The sequence below is a fragment of the Tenrec ecaudatus genome, chromosome 7 (assembly GCF_050624435.1).
Source record: "Tenrec ecaudatus isolate mTenEca1 chromosome 7, mTenEca1.hap1, whole genome shotgun sequence".
Lineage (NCBI taxonomy): Eukaryota > Metazoa > Chordata > Mammalia > Afrosoricida > Tenrecidae > Tenrec > Tenrec ecaudatus.
Genome location: NC_134536.1, coordinates 72,126,917 through 72,142,401, shown reverse-complemented (window position 1 = coordinate 72,142,401; position 15,485 = coordinate 72,126,917). Strand labels below are relative to the sequence as shown.

The 15,485-nt window shown below is 34.9% G+C and overlaps 1 protein-coding gene across 4 annotated transcripts in view; it reads right to left on the bottom strand.

Moving 5' to 3' along the window:
* The window catches only part of ASCC3 (activating signal cointegrator 1 complex subunit 3), a 344,981-nt gene that overhangs the window by 210,318 nt on the left and 119,178 nt on the right, over window positions 1-15,485 (bottom strand). For all 4 annotated transcript variants that reach the window (XM_075554730.1, XM_075554729.1, XM_075554728.1 and 1 more), the window contains exons 11-13: window positions 13,521-13,685; window positions 5,205-5,381; window positions 3,757-3,828 (exon numbers count right to left, since the gene is read on the bottom strand). In XM_075554730.1, the coding sequence (XP_075410845.1) occupies window positions 3,757-3,828; window positions 5,205-5,381; window positions 13,521-13,685 (414 nt within the window). The remainder of the gene's footprint in view (window positions 1-3,756; window positions 3,829-5,204; window positions 5,382-13,520; window positions 13,686-15,485) is intronic.

Below are 15,485 nucleotides of genomic sequence, written 5' to 3'. Positions count from 1 at the left end.
TCGTGGTATAGGGGTGGTTTGAACCCACCGGTGGGTTACACATGGGCTGCTAACTGCAAAATCAACAATGCCAACCCATCAGCTGCTCTGTGGGAGAAAGACGAGACTTTCTGTTCCCATCAATATCTAAGGCCTTATAACTATCGTGTTGATATGAGTCTGAATCAATTTGATGGCAGTGGGTGCAATATAAGATATAACTATTAATTCTCTCAACATTTAGTGATAAACCTGTTAATCAGTTGCCACCCAGTCGATCTCAACTAAGAGTGGACCTACAGGGTAGAATAGTAATGCTCCACGGGGTTTTCATTGATTAGCACTGATTGCAACATCCTTCCCCCATGAATTAGCTGGTAGGTTAGAACTGCTGACCTTTCTGCTACCCAGTAAGTTCTTTAATCACTGTGCCACCACACATGGTTTTGGTTCATACATGCATAAGTTCAACCCAAACAAAACCTCTTCGATTTACCTTGCTGAGAAGTAATCCTATGTCCTAAAGAAGTACAGAAAGTACTTACCAGGCCTTTACATGCTAATTGATGGAAGAATAATTAGTATTAGTAATTTAATTTATTTAATTCTGTAAATAATATAATAATCTCACAAGGGCTTCATAAATATATATATATATTTAAGCAAGACTGTTCAATTATAGAAGGTATAGCATGGAGTGATACATGTTTTCCTGACTATAGAAAAATTACAAAATATATTAACTTCTATTTTAAAGTATTTGTTGGATTTCCACTATTTAAAAAGCTTTATGAGCATTCACATAAAACAAAATCAATTATGGATGAAAAAAGTTTTTATGATGAAAGAAATACTACCACAATTTTAAAATCTTATTTACTGAAATTTCAAAATTAAATGGAGATATTGAAATATTTATGTAATTATTTTACATAGCATATAAGTAATTATGTAAATACAGAGGAAACAAACTTCATAGTTACATTCCAAAGTTATATATCTTGGTTAATACGTAGTAAGAATCAAAATGAATTCAATTCTTCAAATCTGGAGATAGAGGCAGTCCTTACATGCCCACTCCTACAACCTCATCACTAGTCACCCGCCAGCATTCTATTACTTATCCTAGTCACAAGTGGGTAGGTCAGAACTTACTTGTTAAAAGGTTACCATCTTCTAAACAAGCAGATACCAGCTACAAGCTTGGGGAACCACATGAACCCCCAACTTCTGACCACTCAACAATTCACTTCCATTGAGACTCACAGACAGTATCTATGGGAGGAGAAAGCCTAATCTTTCCCCCAAAGAGCAGCTGGTTGTTTCAAACAGACCTTGAGGTTAGCATTCCAATGCCACTATACCACAAGGCTCCCAACTTCGGACCAGCTGGCTAAAATTTGGGGGCTTATTTCCTAATACCCTTTCAACATGCCAGGAGTAAACTCAAGATCCCACCTGATATGCTTATTGAGGATCTGCTGAACCCACGTGGGTACTGAACCCCTATGAGTTCAATAATTCAATGGAATGGCTTATAGAATTCATAAAAAGTCCTGCAAGTGCAGAGCTGTAGTGCTGGGAAGCTAAGCAAGAGATCAGTAGTTCAAAACTCTAAGCTATTCCATAGACAAAAGGTGTCACTGTCTGCTTCTGTAAAGATTAAAGCCTGGGAAGCAAGCCCACAGGGTATTTCTACTCTGTCTTATAGGGTCAACATATGGTGGATGTGGTTGATTTGTTTTGTTTATATCATCCTTATGACTACAGATTACAACCAAAAAGAAAACAAGTAAAGGAACACAGAAAGCAAAGCCTGAGAAGGTTTCCCAATGTGAAGCTTCATTGTCTCAATCACAAAATGGGCAGAGAGCTAGAATATAGACATTTTTAAAGAAGGCAATCACAAGGACAACAACCACATGAAAAGATGCTCAAGATCACGAGTTATTGGGGAAATGCAAATTAAAACCATAATGTCAGCCTTCCACGGCCACAGTAAATGTCAAGCAAAACTATGGCCCTGAGCTGCCTCAGGACCATGGGCATCAAGAGTCAGAAGGAGATCAAGAATGTGAAGACAAACGTAGACACGGCCATGGCGGAGGTGCCTCATCAATTACAACAAGAATGTGAGCAAGATGGTCCAAGAGGCATGGCACGCTGCTTTGTCCTGTATGAGCAGTGCACTATTAAGGTACTCCTCCAAAGATAGGGGGCTCAGGTCCATCAAGAATAGATGCAGATGGACACTGATATTAAGAGGAACTTAAACGAGTTGAGCAGCATCTTTGCCAACATGAGGAAAGTAGCTGCCCCAGAGCAGAGTCTGCCAAACTTTGCAGAATAAAGTCTTGGGTGAGGGTGGGTAAGGAGGAGGAGCTACCACTTTAAATCTGTTGCTGTTGCTGTTCAGTGAACTGTGTGACCTTTCTTCTTACAGTGACTTCAGGGGACAGAGCAAACTGTCATACAGGATTCTCTGTGCTGTAATCTCTAGAGCTGCAGCGTCTCAGGTCTTTCTTCCCAGGACACTCTGGCGACTTAGGGCCTTTAGCCTTTAGGTCAGCAGCGGAACAGCTATTAACATCCACTGAAATGAACATTATCTAACAAACGGATTACGAGTTGTGATGAGAATGAAGAGAAACTGAAACATGTGTACACTGTTGGTGGGAAGATGAAATGGTGTAGCTGCTGAGGGAAACAATTCCTCCAAACCTGAGACATAGACTTCTCATATGACCCAGTCAGTCCAATACAAAGATATGAAGGCAGCAACTCAAATGTGCACATGTACATCAATTTTCATGATGGTATTATTCTCAACAGACAAACTGAAAACAACCCAAGGGCCCATCAACATTTGAATGAATAAATCTGGTCCATTATACACACAGAGTGGAATATTATTCAGCCATGAAGAAAATGAAGTTCAGCTACATGCCACCAGCATGTTATACTATTAAAAACATACTAAGTGAAATGTGCCAGACACAAGAGTATTATATATTCTCACTAAATATGAAATATCTAGAACAAATTCATTGAGACAATAAGTGGTTATCAATCTTTTAGAGAATAAAGAATTAAAAAATCTAACTAGAAAAATTAAAATTCAGAATCAGAAAAAATGTGTACACAGTCATAAAAGGGCAACAATATAGATATAAATGTCTCTAAGACATCATAAAAAAAGAGCAACAATTAAGCTGTTATAAGCAATTATCATTTTACACTTTCTTTTTTTTTATTTTATTTTTTTTGTTTTTGTTTTTTTTTTCATTTTACACTTTCATTATCAAGCTTAAATCTTTACTGCAAGAGTTTGGAGTGGACATTTAAAAAATAATATTGTTTAATTTTCCAGTACATAAAAATAAGACAATATATACATTTTAATTGATAAAGCCAGTAAAAATAACATTAACATTTTTATATAACAATTTTAGAATGATATATTTATATAAGAAAATTATATGCTAACCTTTTTGAGGTATGAGAAAATTTTGATTTAAAAAAAAATCAAAGAAAATAAATATAAAAGATTACATCTTATTTATTTCATAAAATAGCAAAACAAAAAATAGCACAACTTTCAACAGTACTATATCTGAATATTTTTGTGACTTATATGGTACCAATTTGGTTAAAATTATCAAAAACATTAATTTGAGCAAATGTCTTATGATTCAAGTAAAAATTTCTTAAATTGACAGACTAATTAGCAATTTTTTTAAATCCCACCTAAAAATGAGATAGAGAAATTAAGTTTACCTGATGTCCAGCCTTTACTTGCTTCAAAACACTTTCATAACATACTTCATCCATGTTATTCAACTGCTGTGCCTTAATGTTTTTAAAACATTAAAATTAAATAATTATAAACGTTCTAACTTAGCTATAAACCAACCAATTACAATGCATCCTTACCTTCAGACTAAGTACACAGATATCAATACAATGCAATTTTTAAAATATGTAAAATGCCTCATCTAATACCCTCAAAATATTTACTTCTTAAAAAATAAAACATTTTAAAAAGACAGTATCCTTTATGAATAATATAGTAGTTATAGATACAGTCAAACAATTTTAAAGTTCTTTCTGTTTTCAACAACCAAAACAACAAAGTATAAGATGAGTGGGATTAAAATCTGAAACAATTGTTTCTGCTTTATCTTTCTGAAATAAACCAGATAGCATCAATTATAGCAAATGATCAAAGATCATTCTAAAATTATACAGAAACAGCTTTAAATGTTTTAAAATGTAACATTAAAATGAAGTAATCAAATATATGTAACATGACAAAGCAACACTAGAAAATAATTGAAATAATAAATGAAAGTTAAATTATGCACATAATTATTACCATATTGTAAACTATCCTTTTGTACAAAAATCCGAAATGGCTCCCTGTATTTCTAAACTTATGTTTTCTGTAGTGTAGACAATACGGATGAACTGACATAAAGAAATTTTTTTCTGGTATGTTTGGAATAAATGGTTTATTTACAATAGTGTAGGACAGAAACTGCCCTATTTTACTAATGAAATTATCTTTAAGTAAGAAAGAGTGTAATACATCAAATCACACTTCTATCTGGGTTTCTTTTAGGAAAGTTGTCAAATGGCCCGTGGAACTTCTAAAGCTATTTCTTCTATAGGAACAAAAAGGTTGTTAAATAGAAAGATAAAATGTTTAAATATTGAGGAAAGTATTACTTTTTATAAAATATATTTTAAAAAATTAAAATCTAAAACAGGTACCATTACAGCACAAATAGTCCACAATAATATTAAGAAATCTAATAAACATTTATAAAAGTAATATAGATAAAAATCTTAAAACAGTATGGAGGACTCATTTAGTAGTGGCTATCATGAAGGTATTGCATAATTGCAAAAGAGGCACTATATATTTTTAAAATAAATATATAAAATTACATACAATTTGGTTAGAATCTATTATATCAAAGTGGCTTTCAATAATATCAAAATAACTGCTTGAAGCTTATAGTGGCTGAGAATACAAAATATACAGTGAATAAAGCTATTGCAAGCAACTTTCTGGAACAGTCGTTAATTTATTATGCACTGTTAAGAAAGTGTGATTGACTTTTCCAGGATGGTATATCTAACACCACAGAAAAGGGAGGCTACACTCCCTTACAAATATTCAATATATCAACAACAATACTCTTGGGAAAAAAGGTATTTACCTTATTTGCACTCTTAATCCCCAAAAATGTCTGTCCAAGAGGCACTGGTCGAAATCGGCCATCAAAGTAGAAAAGTCCAATGTAGGGATTGACGTGTAAAAATGTGGCAACATCGAGGTAGTTAGGTAATGTTGCAGAAAGTCCAAGTATTCTTATCATACTCTGTGTGGATTCAACCTATAAGGGTTATGAAAATAAAAGGATGAGGGAGGTTTAACCTATCTGGATTTTAATTAAGTTTAAAATAAGACTTAATGAGTATGAAGATATTCCAAATAAAGTGACAAACACAGAAGAACCCCACATAATCTAAAAGAGTGCTGCCAATATGAAAACTGACATCACCAGGCATCTGGCATGATGTAAATAATCATAAATATAATTTCAGTATGTTTCTTAGACTGGAAAGTCTTATTAAATATGTTTTCTTTTTCTTTTAATTCCTTAAAAATTCCTTTTAATTCCTTTAAAATGTCTTAAAATGTAACAGGATACACCACACAATATGTTTTAATGTAAGTTTTACCAATAGGTAATGTCAAGAGTTAAAAATATTAGCTATTCATTCTTAAGATCAGTAATTTCAAATTCCTTTTAAAATATAGCTAGAAAAATATTATGGTAGATAATTCTAGTGTTTTACATTTAAATATTTGCAGATATACATATATAAATTTAAAATTATTTCCAATAACTATTTTTTTTCAAAGTTTTGAAGATACATTTGAGAAACCAGGGTTTTCATTCCCTTGTAGATTGATTACTTAGTCTATAACTTTTTAATTATAACATAGTATTCCCTTTAGTGTATCACAGTAACCAACAGTAGAGAATATCGTATTTGAATAAAAAATGTCCATTCTGGAGTACCAAAACAATGATTTATCCTATGTCGTTAACATATTAGGTACAAATAATTTAACATTTTATAACAATAATCATAAAAGAGAATGATTTGTTGTGTGAATAAATAAATGAAACTTAGAAAAAAATGACAAACTACCCAAAATATATAAAGCCATTTGATTGTGTTTATTGGGATAGTACAATATTCTAACTTGCTTTGTAACTGACACCTCCTAGTAGCATTAACTTGTTCAATAATCATTTGGTAAGCTCTTCGTATTAGGCATAGTACTAGTAGAACCAAGATTCAATGTCAATATGTAAATTAATGAAAAACACTTAGCTTCTTTGAAAAACAGGAAAGAGCACATAAGAAAACACTACTTCAACTTGAATAAATATATCAAGGAAGGCACTTTGAGATAATAGCTACTGATATTGTGAGAAAAAGAAGCCTAAAAGGCAGGGACAAAAGGATGAACAGCATTCAGGGCAAGGCATGGATCAGCTTCAAGGTAACACATTTAGCAGGACAAACCAGTGGGTTGAGTTAAGGAAGAGAGGGGTGACTGAAGATGTAGTTGGAAAACGAAGCAGGCACCAGCTAGTGTAAGACAAAGCATGCAAAGGAGTTTATGCAGTTTCATGCTAATGAGCACTCAACAGAGTCAATTTTCCTTCAATTATGTTCCCATGTCTTCTGTTTCTGGCAAATTCAATTATAATAGTTTACAGTATTTTAGATTCAAGTGACTATACATTTTATAGTAAGCTTTCCTTATCACTTCCAAATTCTTTTACTCAGATTTTATAGTTATTTGTGATTAGGATTGTTAAGTGCTTTATTTGGCTTTTTTTCAAAAAAGGAAATTAGCATTTGGAAGTACTAGCATGTATTTTGTATTTAATGTTGTTTTCAACGTTATTTTTTCTGTCAGCTTTCTTTGAAACATTTGGCTTAAGAATTAGTTAATATTTGAATTGGATTTTATAACACATTAATATTTTTTCCATTCCAGTCTCATTTTAAGAGTATAATTTGCCCTTTGAATCATATATATGGCTGTACATGAAAAGCTCTGGTATTTGCTTTTTTCTTTCACTGTTTACTACAAAGAGTGATGCCAAAGACTCAATTTGCCTTTAGTCTCCCTCCACCCTTCCCTTTTTGCAATCACCGACAAATCACTATGTGGCAGGACGCTAGTCTGTTCTGACTCACAATGACCCTATGTGCAAAAGAACTGTCCCGCCTTGTGCCATTCTAACGTAAGTCATGTTTGAGGCACTGTTTCAGACATTTGGGACAATCCATCTTGTTCATGTTCTTCCTTCCCTGCTGCTGATCCTCTCCTGTACCAAGGACAATGGTCTTTTTTAAGAATTGGTCTGTCCTCCAAATATGTCCAAAGTATTAGAAATGATGTCGCACATGTTTGCTTCTAAGAACATTTAGCTGTACTTCCTCCAAGAGAGATTTGCTTGTTTTTATGACAATTCATGGTATTTTAAAATATTCTTTGACAACACCATAATTCAAATACTTCAACTCTTCTCCAGTCTTATTATCTGGCTTTCACATACAAATGCCTCAATTAGGTCAAGTGCACCTTCATACGTATATGACACTTGTGCTCTATGCCACTGTAAAGTGTCATGGACAGCACACTTGCACAATGCAATCAGTCATCTGATTTCCTGACAGCTGCTTCCACGAATGTTGATTGTGGATCCAAGTAAAAGGGAATTCTTGACAACTACAATCTTTTCTCTATCATGTTTCCTACTGGTCCGGTTGTGAGCATTTGTTTCCTTGTAATTAATTTTAATCAATATCGAAGGCTATAGTCTTTGATTTTCATCAATAAATTCTTCAAGTATTCTTCACCATCAGCAAACATAGCTGCGCCATCTGTGTACTGCAGTCTACTTTAGAGCAGCAGTTCTCAACCTGTGGGTCGCGACACCTTTGGGGCTCAAAAGACCCTTTCACAGGGGTGGCCCGATTCCTAGCAGTAGCAAAATTATAGTTATGAAGTAGCAACGGAAAGGGGCCACCACATGAGGAACTGTATTAAAGGGTCATGGTATTCGGAAGGTTGAGAACCACTACTTTCGAGCCTTCCTCTAATCTTCTTCAGATAGTCCAAGTAAGGAGTTATTTGCCTTCTTCTTCATGTAGTCCAAACAAGGGATTATTTGCTCAGCACAGAGATCAATTGAATTTGGTGACAGAATACAATCTGGTGCATACTTTGCTTGACCTGAAACCATGCGGTATATCCTTCTGTTGTTTCAATGACTGCCTCGTGGTCCAAGTACAGGTTCCGAGGAGCACAATGAAGTGTTCTGGAACTTCCACTCTCCTCAATGTTACTCATAGTTTTCTTTCATTCACACAGTCACATGTGTTTGCATAGACAAGTCAAGTTATTTCTGGCATTCTCTGCTTTCAGCCAAGATCCATTTGCTACCCCTCATTCTACATCCTCATCCTCTTCTTAATTAAATTTCTGGCAGCTCCCTATTGATGCACCACTTCTACCTTCCTGAAGTTTCTTTAGCAAAATTAACTTGCAGATCATATCAATTATATTATTTGATATTTTCTACATTCTAATGGTTACCTTACTTTGGAATGGGCATGAATCTGGATCTTTGTTAGGTAGCTGACGCGAACTAGTGTTTCCAGCACTGCATTAGCTTGCTGACACATTTCAATTGGTATTCCATCAATTCCTAGAGCCTTGTTTTTCACAGTGCCTCCGTAAAGCTCGGTCTCCTCCCTTCAGTAACATCACTTGTTGATCATATGCCACATCTTTAAATGGTTGGACGCTGGTCAGTTCTTGGTAGGGTGACTCCGCGTACTCCTTTCATCTTCTTTTGATGCTTCCAGCCTGGTTCACTATTTTGCCCAAGGGATGCTTTGTTATTTTAACTAAAGGCTTGAATTTTGTCTTCAGTTCTTTCAGTGAGATATGCTGAGCATATTCTTTCTTTTTGGCTGTCTAACTCCAGGTTTCTGCACATTCCATTAGACTATTTTTTCAGAACTGCCCTTTGAATGTTGCTGCAGTTCATTGACATCATGATCTCCTCCATTTGCTTCAGCTTTTGAGCTATGATCAAGAGCAAGTTTCAGATTCTCTTCTGAAATCCACTTTGATCTTTGCTCTCTTTTATTTGTAAATGACCTTTGCTTTCTTCATGTATGGCACTCTTAATGTCACCACAAAACTCGTCGGGTCTTCTGATATTAGTTCGTTGATACTTCATATCGGTTACTGAGCTAGTCTCTAATTTGGGTAAGATATCAGGGTTGCACTTTGGTTCTTGGGGCTTTGTTTTCATTTTCTTCAGTTTCAACCCAATCTTGCAGACAAAGGGTGTGATGGTTTTGAGTTTCTCCAGCGTCTCTACACACAAATGTGGTAAATTTGATTCGTGTATATCTCATCTAGTGAGGTTCAAGAATATATTTGCTGTGTAAGCTACTGAAAAGGTATTAAAAATGAGGAAGTGGTTGGTCTTAAAAATTCTATCCAGGGATTCCCAGCTTAGTTTCTATCATCAAAGCTGTATTTTCCAATTACTAATCTCTATTTCTAACTTTTGCATTGCAAACACCAATCCATCTGGAGGTGCTAGGCACATATGTCTGGTGATTTGCCTCCCAAAGGTCAGAGACATGAAAATTCTATGCAGATACAGTTCTACTCACACACATAAGGTTTTTCTGATCTGGGACTGACTTGATGATACCTGATTTGGTTTTCTATTTGACAGTATGAAAATTATAAAACAAATATATACATTCTACACTACTGACAAATACAAAACTCATTTTTTGGCTAACATAAATTAAACATTTTTTAATAAAAATATAATCTTACTCTAATCATAGATAAGCCTGTTATAGAAATATGTTATATTTAAATAGGGATAATTTTGAATTTATGTCCTAAACCAAAACTACAAGTTCAAGATAATACATATGACAGGGCTTAAGTTCATTGGGAAAATGGAATTATAATATAGTGGAAAATTTCCATGAAGTTTTCAAAGCCCCTTTTTATATATTTGAATTAAATATTAAGCACTAAAATTGTATTACTTTTTTTCCTTACATAAAAGCTAGTTTTGACAGAGTATATACATTATCCAAAAGTAAGCCTAGTTTCAAAAAAAAGCAATTCAATGTTGGTTAAAATAAGTAAAAACGTATTATAATAATTGATCAAAATCTTAAAATTTTCAAAACCAGAAGTTTCTCAGTATTTTTTCCAATGAGGTTGATCTTCTGAAGGCAGTATTATTATCATTTTAAGGTCTCCCTGAAGAATTCTGAATTCTATTACATATACATCAAAACAGAAATTTTTGAATCCTTGAGAGAATCAAATCATCTTCCTTTTAACTCTTGTATGAGTTTTGGGAAGAAAAAAGTCTGAGGTGGCAAAAGTAGGGCTGTAGCATTGATGGAGTTAGGTTTTCGAATGAAATTCTCACTGGACAGCCCTTGTTAGCCTCAAAGCACAGCAGGCGCTTGGTTGCGATGAAGAAAATTCTCCACTGCAACTTTCTGTTTCTCACCAATGCATTTTTCCATTGTCTTAAAACTTCTTCATAATAAGTCCTCATAATTCTCCTGTGCCCTTTGAGGAAAACCTATCAAAATTATCTCATGAAATTAAAAAAAAAGCTGTTGAGCTGACCTCTCTGCCTTGAATTTAATTGGTCCAGTAAATTCCCTCAAGTCATTGTTTTGATTGGACCTCCTTGCTGAGACTGTAACATATACGCCACTGAGCAAATCTGTGTACGGCCATCCACTAGTTGCAGAAACATGTTTTAACAGGTTCTGTTTGGCATAAACCATAGCCGGTATAAAGTGAAACTCCAGCAGCAATACTTTGACTGGCTCTCATGCAACAGATATTAGCTATCTTACACTTTCATGTTTTTCAAATTTCCCCTATCGGTTGTTATGAGCTTACCCATTAATGTCACTAAACAATTCTGAGCTCAAACAAGATCTACATTGCACTGGACTAGCATTCCATGTGAGTCAACATTAGTTACAAATGCTGATCTGTTATGTGAAATACTTCCATCTACTGGGAACAAATGGTAAACACAAGAAAAAATTAAGTTTGCTTTTTAGTAAAAATAGTTGCAGAGCAGTTTTTTAGCATTCTGGAGATATAAGGAGAACCAGAGAGACCTATGTCAAGGAGATTAACTTTAAGTGTGGGATGAATGAAGACATACTAAATTACAGAACATTATAAAGCCATAAGGAGGGCTGCAATGCTAAAAATATACAAAGAAAGGCAGTATAAAGGGACCACACATGTGAAATTGTTCATCTATTTTGCTTGAGTAGCTAAGGAAGAGACTTCATGAAAAACATTTTGAGCTTGATTAAATTTTTAATAGATATATGTATCTATGGAATGATAGACTGCATTATATAAGTTGCATTTATAACTCTTAATTTCATAACCAATAACACCTGCTGCTGTAAATAAATAAGCTGTTTCAATTCTGAAATAGGGGCAATAGATGATTTTCTTAGGCATACAGAAGGCAGTTGGAAAAGAACAAATAATCTTGTGAAGTTAGACTCTATGGTGCTGAGGGATACATATAAGTTAAAATTAGATCAGGCCTATGTTCTGAAAATATTGAACATATTTAAAGTAACAAATATGCCACTGGAAGATTATGACAGTGAGAAACTACATATAATCATAATTTGACAGTATCATGGAGAAGCCAATGTGAAGAGGCAACACAAGTCAAAAAAACAGCGAGACCACTGTCATGATTTTGACTCATAGTGACGCTATGCAGGTTTCTGAGGTTATATATCTTTATGGGAACAGATAGTTTGACAACCCTCTCACCCCCATACACACAGCCCCAGGGAGCAGTGCAGTGCTTGCTTAACACCACTACCAGGACTACTGATAATGAGATCAGTTAGGGAAATGCTACAATAGCTTAAGAAAAAAGGATAAAAGTATGAATCAAGAAAATGTCAAAAGGAAAGCAAACTAGCAAAAGGAGTATTTCAAAACTGTAACTAGGAAGGCCTTAACTGCCGTTACACTGTGAGCTTTCACAGAGTAGAAAGAATGATAAATTCTTAAGACTAGATTTAATTTTTATGTTAAGGAATCACCCTGATAGAATGAAGAAGAGTTTGGAAAAGAGGGCAACGAGAGGAAAAATTACTTTAGATACGGGTACTGTGGGCAAAAAATGGCATGAGTCTGATCTTAGATGATGACAATAAGGTAGTAAATCCAATGAGATAGTATGTTAGTCTGGGAGGACTAGTGAAATAAATCCAAGCAATTGAATATTGAGAAAAACATCCCAGCGCAGTCTAGATCAAATCCATAAGTCTGATATTAGCCCTTATGTCCGAAACCAATCTATAAAGTCCTCTTCAGATTAAAAAAACACATGCAATGATGCCAAATGGAGGAAGATCACAGGCCAGTGGGTACGAAGTCTTGTGGATCCAGTGGCAGCAGAAGTTATCTCAGCGCTGGCAGGGGTCACCAGATGGTTCCTCCAGTTCCCAGGGCGCAGGGTCTATCAGTGTAGTGCCATCTGTCTTGTCAGTAGAGCATCTCCCAGGAAGTAAGTAGAGAGAGGATGTCTCTCATTTCCAAGGCCATGCCCTCACAGAAGCTTCATTGGCTATAACCCAATTGAAAGTCTAGATTCCACCCCTTCACTCTTAATCCTCTCAAATCCCAAATGGACATCAGATTATGTAACTACCACAGATGGAAAGAAACACTTTTTAAAACATTTTATTAGGAGCTCTTCCAGATATTATTACAATCCATACTTCCATTAGATCAAGTATAGTTGCACAATTGCTGCCATCATCATTTTCAAAATATTTTCTACCTTCTTGAACTCTTTGATATCAGCTCATCTTTGTCCCACCCTGATCCCTTAATACATTATGTATTGTTCTGATTATTATTGTTTGATTTTTGCTATACCTTACACCATCCAGTGTAAAATTATATAGTTCTTTCCCCTTGAGTGGGCTTGACAGTCAGTGCTATCAGTTTCTCCTCCCCACCCCTCCCCTCAGGGAGTCGTTACTTGAATTACTATTTCTGAGGGGTTTATCTATCTTGAACTCTTCAAAAACTTCTTATATGAAGATGAGGGACTTGAAAGAGTTCGTGACAAAATGGAATGAATGAAAATAATACATTTTTCCCCACAAACTTTTTGAAGTATTCTCTTAAATATAAATGGGATATAAATGCATAGTATAAACAGTTAATATGTACATGAAATACAAAGATTTTTTCCAAACTAAAATGATCTCTCTAAGCTAGAAAAATACTTATTAATATTGCCAGTGCATGATAAATTTTAAGTTGAAAAGATAAACTATCCATTCAAAGCAAGGTTATACAGAACTCTTACCTGTCGTAAAGTACGTGCAACTATGCTTTCTAATACTGGTCCCCTGTCCTCATGCAGCAAATGAACTTCATCAAGAATAAGGAGCTTGACAATTTGCGAAAGAGCTACATCCCCAACACTCTTCCTTGTGACAACATCCCACTTTTCAGGCGTGGTCACAAGCATCTGTAATACAAGAAAAACAATGAAACTATACAAAGAAAAAAAATCCATATATATATTAAAATTCCAATTATGTTCTATAAAACATTATCCGCTAACATAATATTGACTGCATAAAGAGGCACAGTTAAAACATTTCAGGTATGATATCTAATTTATTATATATAATGACCCTTTTCAAGAAAACATTTCTTTTAGCCTGATATTAAGCAATTAACACTTACCTTTTCCTTATCAACTATATACTTATCTGATGTTTTACATTAGCGATAATAATGAAAGGCCGACTATCTGTCTATCTTGCACAATAATGACATGATGAATTCTGAGATACCAGGTGAGAGTAATGCTGGCTGTGATGGTTAATGTTACATGTCAACTTGGCTGGGTCATAATTTAAGGAGTTTTGGTAGCTGTGTAATGACGTAACTTGGCAGATATATAATGGTGAAATGTGGTAGTTATAAAATGATATCCTCCAATTTGTCATCATCCACCACATTCTTTGGAACAAACCATGTCAATAAGTGAGGAGTGGGTGTACGTTGCTAGCAGACAGTCGTACTATGATGGCTTGTATGCTGCTGTGATGCTGGAAGGTATGTCATTGGCATTCCTAATACCAGCAGGGTCACCAAAATGAACAGGTTTCAGCAGAGTTCCAGACTAAGAAGAGACTCTGAAGAGGGAATAGGTCAATGTCAGAGTAATTAGATGCTAAGATCTTCATGGGCAGGACAGAAAAACACTGTCAGATACTGAAGGCCTAATGAACAGAAGAACCATGTCAGATATAGCATCAGAAGATGAGCTACCAGGTCAAAAGGTACTCAGAATATGACTGCGGAAGAGATCTGCCTTCTCATAGTAGGGTCAACCGTAATGACGTGAATAGAGTCAGGGGTCCTCAAACTTTTTAAACTGGGGGCCAGTTCACTGCCCCTCAGACCCGTTGGAGGGCCGGACTATAGTTTAAAAAAAAAACCATGAACAAATTCCTATGCATACTGCACCTTTTTAAAGTAAAAAACAAAATGGAACAAAAACACCAGGTGGGTGGGATAAATGTCCTTGGTGGGCCACATGTGGCCCGCGGGATGGGACACAATTTGAGGACCCCTGATAGAGTAAAGCTTGTGGGCATAATACCTTTGGGACTTTCATATGCTAAATAACGTGAGTCAAAAAGAAAAAAACACCTGAACAGATCTACTGATAATCAGAACTTGGAAGGTTCTATGAATCTAGGAAAATGGGAATTTGTCAAAAATGAAATGGAATACACAAAGATTGATATCCTAGGTATTCATGAGCTAAAATTGACTGACATTTGTCATTTTACGCCAGGAAATCATATGGCTTACTATGCTGGGAATGAAACCAACAAGAGCAATCATGTTGCATTCATTACCCATAATGATACTTTAAAATCAATCTTTTACTTTTTAAAGTTTTATTGGCACTTCATCTACATGTCACAATATCCAATAATTCAATTATATCAAGAAAGTTGAACCATTTTCACCACATTCAATTCAAAAACATTTTCTTCCTCCTTGTATTCATTATTATTCATTATTTTTTCTAATTGCTACAAAAATATACACAACAAAATATTCTCCATTTTCTCAAGTTCTACAAGTCACAATCAATCCTGAAGTACAATGCTGTCCATGAAAGGATTATATCTGTCCACCTTCAAGGAAATCCAATCAGTACAACTATCATTCAAATTTATACAGCAACCATTAAAGCTGCAAATTGAAGAATTCTACCAACACCTCTGATTAGAAATTGATCAAG